Source organism: Macaca fascicularis, chromosome 7 (assembly GCF_037993035.2).
Source record: "Macaca fascicularis isolate 582-1 chromosome 7, T2T-MFA8v1.1".
Lineage (NCBI taxonomy): Eukaryota > Metazoa > Chordata > Mammalia > Primates > Cercopithecidae > Macaca > Macaca fascicularis.
This window is the reverse complement of record NC_088381.1, coordinates 118,507,823-118,523,959: the sequence shown is the minus strand read 5'-3', so window position 1 is coordinate 118,523,959 and position 16,137 is coordinate 118,507,823. Positions and strand designations below refer to the sequence as shown.

General features: G+C 35.2%; 1 protein-coding gene across 2 annotated transcripts in view; it reads right to left on the bottom strand.

The window, feature by feature from the left end:
* ATL1 (atlastin GTPase 1) overlaps positions 1 to 16,137 on the bottom strand; it is a 73,327-nt gene that overhangs the window by 42,439 nt on the left and 14,751 nt on the right. For both annotated transcript variants that reach the window (XM_045396388.2, XM_015453268.3), the window contains exon 2: positions 2,448 to 2,695. In XM_045396388.2, the coding sequence (XP_045252323.1) occupies positions 2,448 to 2,695 (248 nt within the window). The remainder of the gene's footprint in view (positions 1 to 2,447; positions 2,696 to 16,137) is intronic.

Genomic DNA, 16,137 nt, shown 5'->3' with positions numbered 1-16,137 from the left:
ATTTTCCAGGGGAGCAAATTTGGAGAAGGCATTCCAGAAAGGAAGGCAGGCAGGCAGAAAGGAAGGAAGGAAGTAGAGAGCATATTATGCTTTGGTTTTGGGGGAGGAGGAAGCAAGTAGCAGGAAAAGGCTGGACAGATGGCCAGATTCTGAAAGGCCTTGTAAGGTGCTTAAGGGAGTCAGATTTTATCCTGCAGGCAATGGAAAGTTATGAAGAAGCAGAGATGAATTATCATCATAGTTGTGGTAGAGAGATACTATTCTAGAAGTAGGTAGGGGTAGTTAGTAGGGAAGGGAAATGATAGCTAGAAGGGATAAGGGGTGGGTGCTATAATAAAGGTCAAAAATATGATTGAGGGCCTGACCAGGGCCGGGACAGCAGGAAGGAGTAGACAAGTACTGCTACAAGTGGGGTTTGAGAAGCCAAAGGAAGAGAGAATAGGAAAAACTATCAATTGTATAAAGGCTGAAGATCAAGTTGGATAAGGAATGGAAAATATCCCATAGATTTAGTAAGTCAGTAATTGGTGACCTTGGTTGATAGTAGTTACCCCCATTTTGATATTTGTTACAGAGAATAAGTTATTAGTTTTTTGGAAGATCTCATTAGATAATTCTCCAATCTAAAACCTTACATTAACGAATGCAGAGGAATTTTGGAGAGGACTACTTGGACTGATAAAATATCTACATAAACTAATTTAAAGAAAAACTTATTTAATTATATCTTATCTTGTTCTAAAAGGCATTTTAAACCCTTACCAAGCGCTTTGGTTCTTCTATGAATTTGTTCTATTATCTGCCTCAATAACCTATTCAATCTTATTTCTTCTTCATCTCCAATACTTAATTTCCACTCGAGGGAAGAAGGTGTACACTGTTTAATACATATATCATACTTTTTCCTCATAGTCCAGAATGTCCATTTTTCCTTTTCTGATCCAGATCCACACATCTTCAAAATCTATTCTAACTCCCAATATCTCTATAAAGTTTTCTCCAGTTACTTTTGCCCACTATATGCCCTTCCCTGAACTACACTTAGAAATATATCGATCAGGCCGGGCATGGTGGCTCATGCCTATAATCCCAGCACTTTGGGAGGCTGAGGCGGGCAGATCACTTGAGGCCAGGAGTTCAAGACCAGCCTGGCCCACATGGCGAAACCCTGTCTCTACTAAAACTACAAAAGATTAGCAAGGTGTGGTGGCGCATGTTTGTAATCCCAGCTACTTGGGAGGTTGAGGCAGGAGAATCCTTGAACCCGGGAGGCAGAGGTTGCAGTGAACCAAGATTGTGCCACTGCACTCCAGCCTAGGTGACAAGAGTGAAACTCCATCTCAAAAAAAAAGAAAGAAAGAAAGAAAGAAAGAAAGAAAGAAAGAAATATATCAATCACCATATCACCATGTAATGATACTCTAAATATTTCACCTATCGTTATTCTGTCTCCTTGGCCAAACCGTGAGATGCCTAAATGCAAAATCTATGGTATGTTTTCTTTGGTATCCACCATAGTGCCTAGCACAATCTAGGACATTTAGCAGGTAGTCAATAAATAATTACTATTGAGGTGGAAATTGAAATTTTTCCAATAAGGTATTACCTGGAAAAATGTCTTGGGATGCATACTTCAATGAATAAATTGTGATTATTATTAATTAGCATAATAATATTTCTATAACATTCACTCTGAGTCAATGATCTACATTGAGATATTCATAAAAACCATAAGCCTGAAAAATAACCTTGAAGGACAAGGAAAACATGCCCAGCTAATTTTTGTTTTTGTTTTTGTTTTTAGTAGAGATGGGGTTTCACCATGTTGGCCAGGATGGTACTGATCTCTTGACCTCATGATCCACCCGCCTCGGCCTCCCACAGTGCTGAGGATTACAGGCGTGAGCCACAGTGCCCGGCCAGCAATTTATTTTCAAATGCATCAAAGAATAACTTGGAGTGATGGCTGGAAAGAGGGATGAATAGATGGAGTCATAAGTGATAACGCAGGAATACTAATGTTAACGGTAGAATCTGGGTGGTGGATACCAAGATGTTTAGTATAAAACTCTTTTAACTTCACTGTATGCTTGAAATATGTCATACTAAATGTCGGAAAAAAGTGATTACAATACAAAAGTTATGTGACATTTTAAACACTATAACATTTAAGTATAATCAGGATATTCTGTGTCTATTTTTTAAAGAATAAAAATATAAGTCATATTCTAAGGGAAATGCAACAAAGCAGCTTCAGAGAAAATTGGTCTGTGTAGTTTGGCCCCCAAAGCACTGAGGTTGGAATGGTTACACCACAGCATTTCTTTAGCTGGTTCATATATAGGGTACATAATAATAGAAATGAACATTTTGAACACCATTAAACAAAAACACGAAGTGACAGAAGCACAGAAGAAAGAAAACTTTTTGAAGTACTTCCTGCATACCTGGTTGTACATGTATCTCAACATGAAGTCCATCAGGAATGATTTTCCTTTTCTAAATGCTCCAGCAACAGATACAGCAACAACCTCCTTGTCTCTGACAGCCTCCGAAAGAAGGATCCGATTTAATGCAGTTTCATCTAACTCAAAGGAATGGTCATCTTTGACAATGAGCACTTGGACTGGTCCTGCCTTTTTCACTGGCTCCTCCTCTTCTGAGCTCCATTCATATGTCTTTTCCGAAAATCCACCTGTTGAACAGAGCAGTGACTGGTTCAGCTAATCATTCAAAGTGCCAAGAAATGTATATGTATCTCTCAACTCTCAAACATCTGACACAGGAGCATACTGGAATTAGAAATGCTCACTTTATGCTGGGTGCCATGGCTCATGCCTGTAATCCTAGCACCTTGGGAGGCTAAGGTGGGAAGATCGCTTGAGCCCAGGAGTCAAGAGCACCCTGGGCAACATAGCAAGATCCTGTCTATATAAAAAATTTAAAAATTCGCCAGGTGTGGTAGTGCGTGCCTGTGGTCCCAGCTCTCAGGAGGCAGGAGTGGGAGGATCACTTGAGCCCAGGAGGTCAAGGCTACAGTGAGATGTGATCGTGCCACTGCACTCCAGTCTGGGCAACAGAGGGAGACCCTGTCTCAAAAAAGAAAAAAGAAAGAAAGAAAAGAAATGTTTGTTTTAGTGACATATTTTAATGTCATTCACACTATATTCCAGAAGGACTTACATTTGTTCTTTCTGATCATATGACTGAAACAAAAAAAACTTTCAAGAAAACTCTAAGTCAGTGCAGATGTCTCTGTTTGCTGAGTCAGAAAGAAAATCAAAGCAAAGCACTCTACTTTTGGAGCAGAGGAATAAAATGATTTTAGTTCACACTTTCTTTATCCCCCAGAAATAGCTTATTTACATAAAGGATCCTTGCAATACTTTTTAAAGCTGAACATACATAGGAAGAAATACATAGAAGGGCTCGGAATCACAGATTCTCAAGCATACTATTGGCATTATTATAGATGAGGAAATTAAAGCCAAAGACGTGACTGACCTTGCCCAAGAGATGGAAATGGAATTTAGAAGGAAGGAAATGGTAGACATCCTCATATAGGATTTCTATATCTTTCTCATGTTATTTATTTAATCCTTGTAATGTTCCAGTAAGGTATTTATTATCTGTATTTTTGACACATGAGAAAATTAAGAATCTAATTAAATTTCCCAGGAGCACAACTATTAGAAAGTGACAGATTACAGGTCCAAGTTCACATGGACAGTAACTGCCAACCTGGGATTAGATTGCAAGAGTCAAAACTTTCATCCCAGATCTTCCTACTACGATAAAAAATAAAAATAAAAAAAAAATTCTGCCTCTTTGGTAGCAATCCAATAACTTTTGGACAATACATACATAGGCTCGTTTGCTTTGTATCATAAGAACAGAAAGTCTATACATACACCAATTAATTCCTCAGATCAGATATATGATCTAGCCTCAAAGAAACCCTCAATAATTGCTATTGTAGAAACCTTAATCCACAATGTGACAGTATTTAGAGATGAGGCCTTTGGGAGGCCTTAGATTAGGCTTAGATTAAGTAATGAGGGTCTCCCATCATAGAGTTAGTTCCCTTATAAGGCAACTAAGGAACCAGAGCCTGTTTTCTCTGAATTGTGAGGATACATGAAGAAAGCAGTCTATGAACCAGGAGGAAGACCCTTACAAAAAATCCAGCTCTGCTGGCATTCTGATCTCATCCAGTTGCCAGAACTGTGAGAAATAAAAGTTTGTTGTTTAAGCCACCCAGTCTATGATTTTCTGTTACAGCAGCCCAAGGTGACTAAGACAATAATACTAATTTTGAAACAAACTGGACTTTTAAATAATCTTTTATCTAAATTTTTGAAAATATCTTTAGGTAGACATTCTTCATGATGTCTATTTGATAAGAAGTTTTATAACTAGATAAAAGCAAGGCAATCATATCTCTTGGCATACTTTTAAATAAGTCTTCAGATCACATTGACATATATATCACATTGATAACTTTATTGCTGTTCATCTATAAAATAATGCTATTGAAATACTGAAAATATATAATTTTAGTTTTGCATGAGTAGAGATAAACATACACCACTACTTTCTGAACAATCGTACAAAGCATCTAGAGACAACAGACCTTTGCCTATAGCCACGAATCAGAGTTGTTCTCTCTGCAAAGTTAAGAAAAGTTGACTTTTTATCTGAAAGATAATAGCTTCTCTATTGCCGTATCACAGGTGCCGGAGTCAGAGAGCCTTTGTTTAAACCCCAGCCTTACAATTTACAACATAAAGTTGTGGAAATTATTTAGCTTCCCAATGGCTCAGTATGCTCCATTTTAAAAAGATTAATAATGGTACCCATATTAGAAAGCCTTTGTGAAGACTAAACAAAGTAATTTCCATTCAATAAAAATTGAAGAATCTGACAAACAGTACATGCTTAATTAATGGTGATGGTTATTAATGCTATTATCTATTCATGTTTGATTACAGTCCTACCTACCATCTAATTTCAGCCTCAGTACAAAGGCCCTTTTTGAGAATAGCAAATACACATTTTATTTGATGATGCTCCTTGCCTATGATTTAATTATGACCTGAGCACACAAATGTGAATCATGGACCCAAGCTAGACATAATATTTTGGATAGACAAACATCTTTGGTGCAGAAAACTAGATCATAACTTTCTATAGACTGAAATAATTGTTTGTAACAAACTACACATATGCAAAAGGTACTTGAGAATGCACATAGAAATGGAATTTCTGGGTTGCAAGTTTTTCAAATATTCAACTTTAACACATGATGCAAAATTGTCTTTTTCTAAGTGGCTATATAAATGCTTTGCTTCCACCATCAGTTTAACATCCTATTGATCCATATCCTTTCTAACACTTGGTTTTATCTGACTTTGTTTTTGTCAATTGCAGAGGTATAAATTGGTATCTCACTGTGGTCTTGATATACATTTCTCTAATTGCTAATAAGGTAAGCATCTCCTTTTATCCATTTTTCTATTAGGTAGTTTGTCTTTCTCATTGATTTGTAGTTCTTTATGTATTTTGAATGCTAGCCCTTTGTTAGTTATATGCGTAGCAAAAGTCTTCTAGTTTCTAAGAGCTTGCCTTTTCATTTTCCTTCCTTAAGCTATAATTGATGAAAGGCATTCTTAATTTTAATGTAATAGATTTTATTAATATTTTCTTTCATGGTTAACATTTTGTATGCCATGTTTAAGAAATGATTCCATATACAAGATCTGAAAGATAGTCACATATATTTTATTTTTATTTTTTATTTTTTATTTTGAGACAGAGTCTTGCTCTGCCGCCCAGGCTGGAGTGCAGTAGCTGATCTTGGCTCACTGCAAGCTCCGCCTCCTGGGTTCACGCCATTCTCCTGCCTCAGACTCCTGAATAGCTGGGACTACAGGAGCCCGCCACCATGCCCGGCTAATTTTTTTGTGTGTTTTTAGTAGAGACAGGGTTTCACCGTGTCAGCCAGGATGGTCTCGATCTCCTGACCTCGTGATCCACCGGCCTCGGCCTCCTAAAGTGCTGGGATTACAGGCATGAGCCACCGCGCCCAGCCAATAGTCACATATATTCTTCTAAGTGTATTTGTTTTTGTTTTTGAGATAGGGTCTTACTCTGTTACCCAGGCTGGAGTGCAGTGGTGTGATCTCAGCTCACTGCAACCTCCACCCCCTGAGCTCTATCGATCCTCCTGCCTCAACCTCCCGAGTAGATGGGACTACAGGCACACGCCACCACCAAATCCCACTAATTTCTGTATTTTTTGTAGAGATGGGGTCTCACCATGTTGCTCAGGCTGGTCTCAAACTCCTGGACTCAAGTGATCCACCTGCCTTGGCCTCCCAAAGTGCTGGCATTACAGAAATGAACCACTGTGCCCAGCCTTTTCTAAATTTTAAAGTTTGCTTTTGATATTTAAATTCCTAGTCCATCAGAAGTTGTTATTTGTAGGGTGGAAGACAGAAAGCCACTTTTTTTAAACATGAGAAACAAATTTTTTCAGAGCTCTGTCAAAGCCCCTTCTTTCTTCAAGTGGTCTGCCATGAGATCTCTGTCATAAGTAAGAGTTTTACACACACACACACACACACACACAGACTCATTTCTGAGCTCTCAATTCTGATCCATTCATCAATTTGTCTATATCAGCACCAATATTACACTATCCTAATCAAAATAGCTTTATAAAAAGTTATCGTATATAGTATGGCAAGCACCTCTTATCCTTCTAATTATTATTGGTCTTGGCTATTTTAACCCTTTCCATATAAATATTAAAATCAATCTGTTAGTTGAACTCTTTACTGAAGTTACATTAAATTTATAGATCAATTTGAAATGAATCAATACCTTCATGGTATTAAGTCTTCCAATACATTAACATGATCTATCTCTCCATCTATTTTTGGTCTTTAAACTCCTTCAGTAATGTTTTTATAATTTGGGGGAGTAGGAAGAGGTTTATTACATTTAGTCCCAGGTGCACTGTAGTTTTTGTTGCTATGACTGGTTTATTTGTTGTTTTAATTATATTTTCTAGTTGTTGCTTGGATAACAAACTGTAATTAGCTTTAATGCATTGGTCTCACATTGAAGCATTTGTTAAACTTTATTATTTCCTGTAAAATTTATGTAGATACTTTTGGGTTTTTTTTAAAAATATAGAAACAGAAATACAATTTTCAAGTAATGACAGTTTCCAACTTTTTAATCTTTATGTATGTTTTTTTTTCTTAAATTATTAGACATTCAATGCCATGTTGAATAGAAAGGGTCATAATGGGCATAACTTTTGATTTCAGTAGGCATAACTTCATGATTTTAAAGGGAATGTCTCCAATATTTTCCTATTGGGGTTACTTTTGTTACAGTTTTATTGGGCTTGGTTTGATAGATACATTTTATCATATCAAATGAAGGAAATTCTATGTATAGTTTACTAAGAGTTTCTAAAAATCACAAACAAATAATGGATTTTATCAAATAATCTCTTCTGCATCTATTGAGGTCATCATATAGCTTTTTACATCCAACATATCAATGTAGCAAATAATATATATTTGCATTTTTTATATAAACCTAATAGTCTCAGGGTATAGTATAATGCTGGATTCAGTTTGCTAAGATTTTGTTTAGGAACTGTGCATATATATTCATAAATGAGTTGCCTATAACTTTACTTTCTTATTTTGTCCTTGGGTGGTTTTATTATAAAAGTTTTGCAAGCTTTATAAAATGAATTAGCAGCTGGGCATGATGGCTCACGCCTGTAATCCCAGCACTTTGGGAGGCCAAGGTGGGCAGATCATTTGAGGTCAAGAGTTTGAGACCAACCTGGCCAGGATGGTAAAACTCCGTCTCTACTAAAAAAAAAAAAAAAAAGAAAACAAAAATTATCTGGGCATGGTGGTGCATGCTTGTAGTCCCAACTACTTGGGGGGCTGAGGCAGGAGAATCACTCGAACCCAGGAGGTGGATGTTGCAGGGAGCTGAGATCACACCATTGCACTCCAGCTTGGGTGACAGAGTGAGACTCCGTCTTACAAAAAAAAAAAAAAAAAGAAAAGAAAGTTTGTAATAAAAGATTGGAGTGAACAGTTCTTTGAAAGTTTGATAGAACTCACATGTAAAACTTTGTGAACCTGGTGTTTTATTTGTGAGATGATTTTTAACTGTCACTTCAATTTTTTTTTTTTTTTTTTTTTTGAGACGGAGTCTCGCTCTGTCATCCAGGCTGGAGTGCAGTGGCGCGATCTCGGCTCACTGCAACCTCTGCCTCCCAGGTTCAAGCAATTCTCCTGCCTCAGCCTCCCGAGTAGCTGGGACTACAGGCACTTGCCACCAAGCCCAGCTAATTTTTTGTATTTTTAGTAGAGATGGTGTTTCACCATGTTGGCCATACTGGTCTCGAACTCCTGACCTCAAGCGATCTGCCTGCCTCGGCCTCCCAAAGTGCTGGGATTACAGTCGTGAACCACCGTGCCTGCCCTCTTCAATTTCTTTAATAGTTATGATTGTTATTGTTATATTAGTACCAATAAAGCTCGATAGTTATTGAGATACTTCTGGTTCGTTTTATCTTTCTAGGAATTTTCTTTCCACTGTCTTAAAATTCAGACAAAAATCAGTAAATATGCAGATTTGAACAGTATCATTAGCCAGCCTTACCTATCTAACATCTAGTAATTATAGACCACACATTCTTTTTAAGTTCATATGGAACATTTACCAAATAGCCTATGTACTGGTTTATAAATCAGATCTCAACAAACTTCAAAGAATTATAATAATAAAGAATATGTTATCTCATCATAAAGGAATTAAACTAGAAATCAGTAACAAAAAGATATTAAGAAAATCTCTAAGTGTTTGGAAATTAAGCAATAAATCTAAATAACCTATGGAATAAAGAAGAAAGTATACTGAAAACTAGAAAATATTGTAAACTAAATGACCTGATGAATGTTCTGATCTATTTGTCAATTTGTCTTTGACAGCACCAATACAATACTATATTCATCAAAATAGCTTTATGAAAAGTCATTATATATTAATGGGACAAGCCCTCTTATCTTCTAATTACTATCAATCTTGGCTATTTTGACCCTTTTCATATAAATATTGAATCAATATGTTAGGTTGTAGTATCTTATTTATACTGAAATATTAAAAAGATGACATATACAAAACTTGCTTAGAGGAAACTTATACTTTGAAATGTATAAAGTAGTAAAGATGTTTGAAAAAAATCATAAGCTAATATCTATGTCAAGAAACAATAAAAAGAATATCAAATTAGATTCAAAGACAAGAAATGATAGGAAATAATGGTCAAAAATAAATGAACTAGAAATCGAGATCAGTGAGATTAACTTATAAGACTGATCAAAGAAAATAAGAGAAAAAACCCACAAATTACCCATATTAGATATAAAAAAAGATACTATAGATCCTACAGATATTTTAAAAATAATATGGAGATATGAGTAATTTTATGACAATAAATTTGATAACTGATGAAATGAACAAATTAAAAGTATCACTTATAAAAAAACCAGCCGGGTGCGGTGGTTGACGCCCCTAGTCCCAACACTTTGGGAGGCCGAGGCGGGTGGATCACGAGGTCAGGAGATCGAGACCATTCTGGCTAACACGGTGAAACCCCTTCTCTACTAAAAATACAAAAAAATTAGCCGGGCGTGGCAGCGTGCGCCCGCAGTCCCAGCTGCTGGGGAGGCTGAGGCAGGAGAATGGCGTGAGCCCAGGAGGCGGAGCTTGCAGTGAGCCAAGATCGCATCTCTGCACTCCAGCTTGGGCGACAGAGCGAGACTCCGTCTCAAAAAAAACACAAAAAACAAACAAACAAAAAAACTACATAAGACAAATAACTATGAATACTGTTATACCTAGAAAACAACTTAATTCATAATTTAAAACCTTCATGCAAAGGAAACTCCAGGCTCAGCTTCCCTGGTGATCTCTTCTACACATTTAGAAAACAGCGAAGAGCAATCTTAAACTTCTAAGAAACAGAAAATAAGAGATCATTCTCAACTTATTTTATAATGTCAGACTATCTCTGATACCAATAACTGACAAGAACATTATAAAAAAGGAAAGTCATAAGCCATTATCTCTCATCAACATAAACTCAAAAGCTCTAAACAAAATATAGCAAATAAAATCTAGACATAAATTTTTAAAATATCACAAACACATGGTATCTATTATAGGAATTCAAGGTTAATTTAACATTCAGAGACAATGAATGTAATTCACCACATTGCATAACAGAGACAGATATATGATTATTTCAGTAGATGCATAAAAGTAGGTATGAAAATGTAATAGTCATTCCTGATTAAAGAAAGAAAACAAAACCAAAAACACCTCTCAAAAAGTAGGAATAGAAGAAAAATTCCTTAATTCAATAAATGGTATCTACAAATACAGCTAATGTTACATTTATTGTTAAAATACTGAAGGCTTTCTCCCAAAGTCAGTGAAAACCCATGTTCAGACACAAACCTGCACAAATATGTTTATATCTGTTTTATTCATATTTGCTAAAAACTGTGAACAACCCAAATTTCCTTTAACTAGCAAATGGATAAATAACTGTGATACATTCAATTTTAGAGCTGACTCTAAAGAGATAGAGAAAATTATCTGGGGTAATGGAACAGTTTTAAATATTGATTGTGGTAGTCATAATGTGATTATACACATTTCTCACAAGTCACAGAGCAGTAGATTTAAAAAGTGAATTTTGCTGTATGCAGATTATAACTTAATTATTTTTAGTGAGAAAAAATATTTATGTAGCATTATAAAACCTGATCATCTAGTAATCAGTCTAAGTGATGTGTTGGCACATGTTTAACAACCAGTTCTTAGCAGTGGGTAGGTGGGGAAAAGTCCTGATTTGTGACATTTGCCAATTTCTGTGATATAAATACTACCACCATGGCCCACTTCAATCTCACAATGTGATTTACTGAATGTGGAGCCAGGAAGAGAGGTACCCGATCGGCTCTCATGAACTAGTAGGAGCTGGCTCCAACATACCACTGAAATCTAATGAAAGACACTGAAGACTTCCGCAGAAAAATATAAAACGTTACTGAAAGAGGGATATACATGTTCTCAGATTAGAAAACTCTGTATTGTAAATGTGTCAATGCTCCCCATTGATCAATAGATTGATTATAACCAAAATCAAATTCTCAGCAATCTTTCCTGTACAAATTAACAAGCTTATTTCTCTGCTGCATAAATATTTATTATGCAAATTAATAAGCTTATATGGAAAGGCAGAAAGCCAAGAATAACAAAGAAAACCTTGAAAAGGAACAAAATTGGGGGACTTACACTAACAGACACCAATAGATAATTAAAATCTACAGTAATTAAAACACAGTGATATCACAAGTATAAACAAACAGACCGATAGAAAAGACTACAGACCCATACATATACAATCATCTGATTTACAACAAAGGTGCCACTGCAATAAATGAGAAAAGGAGATCTTTTCAATAAATGATGCTAAATCAATTGAATATTCATGTGTGGGGAAAATGAGCCATCACCCTTAGCTCTCAGCATACACAAAAACCAGTTCCAAATAAATCATAGACCTATGCCTGGAGGAGGAGAAGTGGACAAAAGATACAAATAAGCAATTGACAAAACCCACAATATTAAATGACCCCATAAATATAAAAAGATATTTACCGTCATGCAAATAAAAATGAAAAAATACATTGATAACTTTTTCACATATTGGATTTACAAAGATCAAAAGTGTAATAATTCTTTTCATTAGTTCAGATGTAAACTTGTACTCACAGATACTACAGGTGGGAATTAAAATGGATACAGCATCTTTGGGCTGCAATTTGGCAGATAACTATGAAAAGCACAAATACATGTATTCTTGACCCAGCAATGCTATTTCAAAGAATTCATTCGCAGATATACTCATACATATGCAAAACACCAGAAACAATGTAAATGTCCATCAATGAGGGACTGATTAATAAATTATGGTTCATCCTCTTGTTAAATATAATTGTAAAGAATGAGGAAGTTCATTTGGAACAATTGCCCAATATATATCATAAGAAATAACTCAAGGTATAATACAGTGTGTACAGTATGGCATAACTCAAAAAAAGTATGTGGGAGAGTCTGTTTGGCATGTTTAAGAATAGCAAGTAGTACAGTATGCATGGAGCAGGTTGAAAAGGTTATAAGGGGCCAGGTCAGGAAGATAAGACAGAGCACAAATCTGAAAGGATTTGGAAGAGAGTAGATATTATGGGTGAGAGTAATGGAAAAGACTTCAGTGCATATTGGTATCTGATTATCCTTTCCTTCTCTGCCTTTGTATACTAGGTGTGGGTTAGGTAGATAACTGAACTTTATGTTTATATGTTCAAGGCTCTTGAAGAGTTACACATGGAATTAATGAAAAGGAGGGATATTGTCTATTAATCATGACTTACACAGGCTACAAAATAAAACAAATACCTGAGTTGTGATAGTTCTTTATCACTCAGTATCAAATACTGAGATGCTTTATACAAAGAAGTCTCATTCTGTGAATGTAAGCAAAATACCATATTAAATATTCCTTCTTGGTGTAGAGACTTATAAAAATACAAAAATAATTTGTTATTAAATGAGAAAATAAATAATAGAATAGAATGAATTTGTGGAATATTTATAAATATATAGCCATTAGTTTGTATGTAACTTAAAGTTAAGAAAGAAACCTATCATTAACATCAGCCCATACATATAATTATGGTAATCAACATTTACATATAAAAGTATTTAGAAAAGCTACAATCTAAATGTGTATCAACAAATAAATGGACAGATAAAATGTGGTATATCCATACAATGAAATATTATTCAGCAATAAAAAGAAATGCAGTACCAATATATACTATAATAGGATGAATCCTGAAAACACTATGTTAAAAAGTCAGTAACAAAAGACCACATGTTGTGTAATTCCATTTACATAGAAACGTATAGAATTAGGCAAATTTATAGAAACAGAAAGTAGATTGGTGGTTACCCAGAGCTGGGGAGTAGGAAGGGTATGGAGGGTATAACAGGTATAAGGTTTCTTTTGGGAGCTAATGAAAATGTTTTAAAATTATAATAATTTCAGAATTATATATACTAAATATACTCTGAATATACTAAAACCAGTGAATTGTACACTTTAAATGGGTGAATTATGTGGAATATATATTTCAATAAAGCTGTTAAAAAACTATTTAGAAAAACTTCAGTTTCTGTAAAATAACAAAACCAAAAAACTAGACTAAAAATATTTAGAGAGCAGAGACCGTCTTATTCATCTTTGTATTTCTTAAAAACTTACAGCCTGGGCACAGTGGCTCAGGCCTGTAATCCTAGCACTTTGGGAGGCCAAGTCGGGGTGGTTCACGAGGTCAGGAGATCAAGACCATCCTGGCTAACACGGTGAAACTCTCTCTACTAAAAATACAAAAAATTAGCCAGGCATGGTGGCATGGGCCTGTAGTCCCAGCTACTTGGGAGGCTGAAGCAGGAGAATCGCTTGAACCTGGGAGGCAGAGGTTGCAGTGAGCTGAGATTGCGCTACTGCACTCCAGCCTGGGCGACAGAGCAAGACTCCGTCTCAAAAACAAAAACAAACAAATGAAAACTTATAACAGAAGTTCACACACAGTAGGTGCTCAATAAATATTTATTTACATATATTTAATATAAATAACTGAAAAATATTGGACTGCAGGGTATTACTAAGAACAAATGTTATGCAGTTGACTCATTATTCGTAACTATATATTATCTACACAATAAATATTATCCTTGTTAATCTAAAATAGGCTGGGCATGGTGGCTCATATCTGTAATCCCAGCACTTTGGGAAGGTGAGGCAGGAGGATCGGTTAAGCTCAGGAGTTCGAGACAAGCCTAGGCAACATAGCAAGCTGCCATCTTCACAAAAATTAAAATATTAGCCAAGCATGGTGGCACATGCCTGTAGTCCTAGTTACTCGGGAGGCTGAGGCAGAAGGATCATTTGGGTCCAGAAATATCAGATTATAGTGATCTATGATCATGCAACTGTACTTCAACCTGGGAAACAGAATGAGACCCTGTCTCTAAATTTTTTTTAATTCAAAAATCCTTTGGAATGCATAACAAGTTTCCTCAGCACCAGATTTCTTTTTTCTTAAACATGTTTTGCTAAATTAAACTCAGTTTCAATTCCCAGAATACTATGCAAATCCTAAAAAGAGACGGGGCAGGAAACAGGTCAGAAGTAAACCAGATGGAGACTAGCACTTTACTATGAATAATACAAATGTACAGCTCACAAGGAAGGAAAGAACCAACTATGCAGATGCTCCTCAACTTACAATAGGGTTACATCCTGATAAAACCATCGTAAGTTGAAAATATATTTTGAAAATGCATTTGATACACCTGACCTACTGAACATTACAGCTTAATCTACCCTACCTTAAACATCCTCAAAACACTTACATTAGCCTACAATTGGGTGAGATCATCTAACACAAAGCCTATATTATAATAAAGTGTTGAATATCTTATGTAGTTTATTGAATACTATATTGAAAGTGAAAAAAGAATGGTTATATGGGTACTTGAAGTATGATTTCTACTGAATAGGTATCGCTTTCATACCATTGTAAAATTGAAAACCCATAGGTCAAACCATCATAAGTTGAGACAGTCTGTATATCATTTCACCTTTTTATATACTTGGTGTTATAGTCAATCACTATAGGGACTTTGGGGACTTTTTCATTCTGTGTGCTGTTCTGAGTTACTGGAAGCTGGCACTCACTACTGAATTTAGCCATGTAGAAGGGGAATCTTCAAAAATGTCAAATGTGGAGAATAATCATATTTATATACTAGAAATGCTGTGGAAGTATATTTCTAATTTTCTCAATTGTAAACTTTGTAAAAAACAATTCTATCTTTCCAGCATAAACTAAGTAAGATGACACACTCTGGGCATATTGCAGTCATTATACAGAAAAAAAACATACCACCAAGGAAACTATCTCTTGGCAACTAAAATTAAAAAGAACTATTACTTTTTCTTAAACTATTTATATCTCTTCCTTGCAGTAGAACTCAAAGAGAATGACATAAAAAACATTGTGTGAATGAAAAACTGAGAATGACTTCCAAAGTAACAGCAAAAGAGTTTATACAGAGACAAACAGAGATAAGGAAACAAAAACAAAATACTAACTCATAAATGTGAATCTTAAGAATGTTAGAGCAACAATAGAGATATGGGATTATATGTAATAGATCTCAAAACACTTCCGTACAGACTCTCAGGTAGTTCTGCTGTTAATGATAGCCTTTGAAGAAGAGGGTTAAAAGGATTAATGCAGATCCTGCAATATGAAGGCCTTGGAAGAGGTTAAGTCAGTCATTTATATAACAAGCTATTTATTTATATCGGACACAAACGAATTCCATAAACCATTCAATGGATGTCTCTAGAAGAACAATGACATGATGATGAGGGCACTGTGAGTGTGCATGTGTGTGTGTGTGTATGTGTGTGTGTAGAAAAGTAAGTCACTAATAAAAATAGAAATAGAAATGGATAATAGACATGAGGGGAAAGTTAAGTCTTTCTAGTAATTAAAGACAAACTAATTAAAACAGCCTTCCTAAATCAAGGACTAGACAGAGGGGAAAAAGAGATAGCCTTTTTGGCTATCATAACTAGTAAAAAAATATATATATATATGTATATATACACACACACACACACACACTCAGTATTGAAAACAATGAAAAACACTTAAAAATACACATACCTTTTAATAAAACAATTCCATGTGTATTTATTTACATAGAGGTTCATAACAACATTATTTACATAGTGACAAATTGGAAACAGTCTAAATGTCTAACTGTAGGATACTGTAAATAAATTATGTCACAGTTCTATTATACAAGATATGGAGCCACTCAAAATCATGGTATAGAAAAAAATCTCATCATAAGAAAATATGTTCACATGTTTTAAGAAAAACA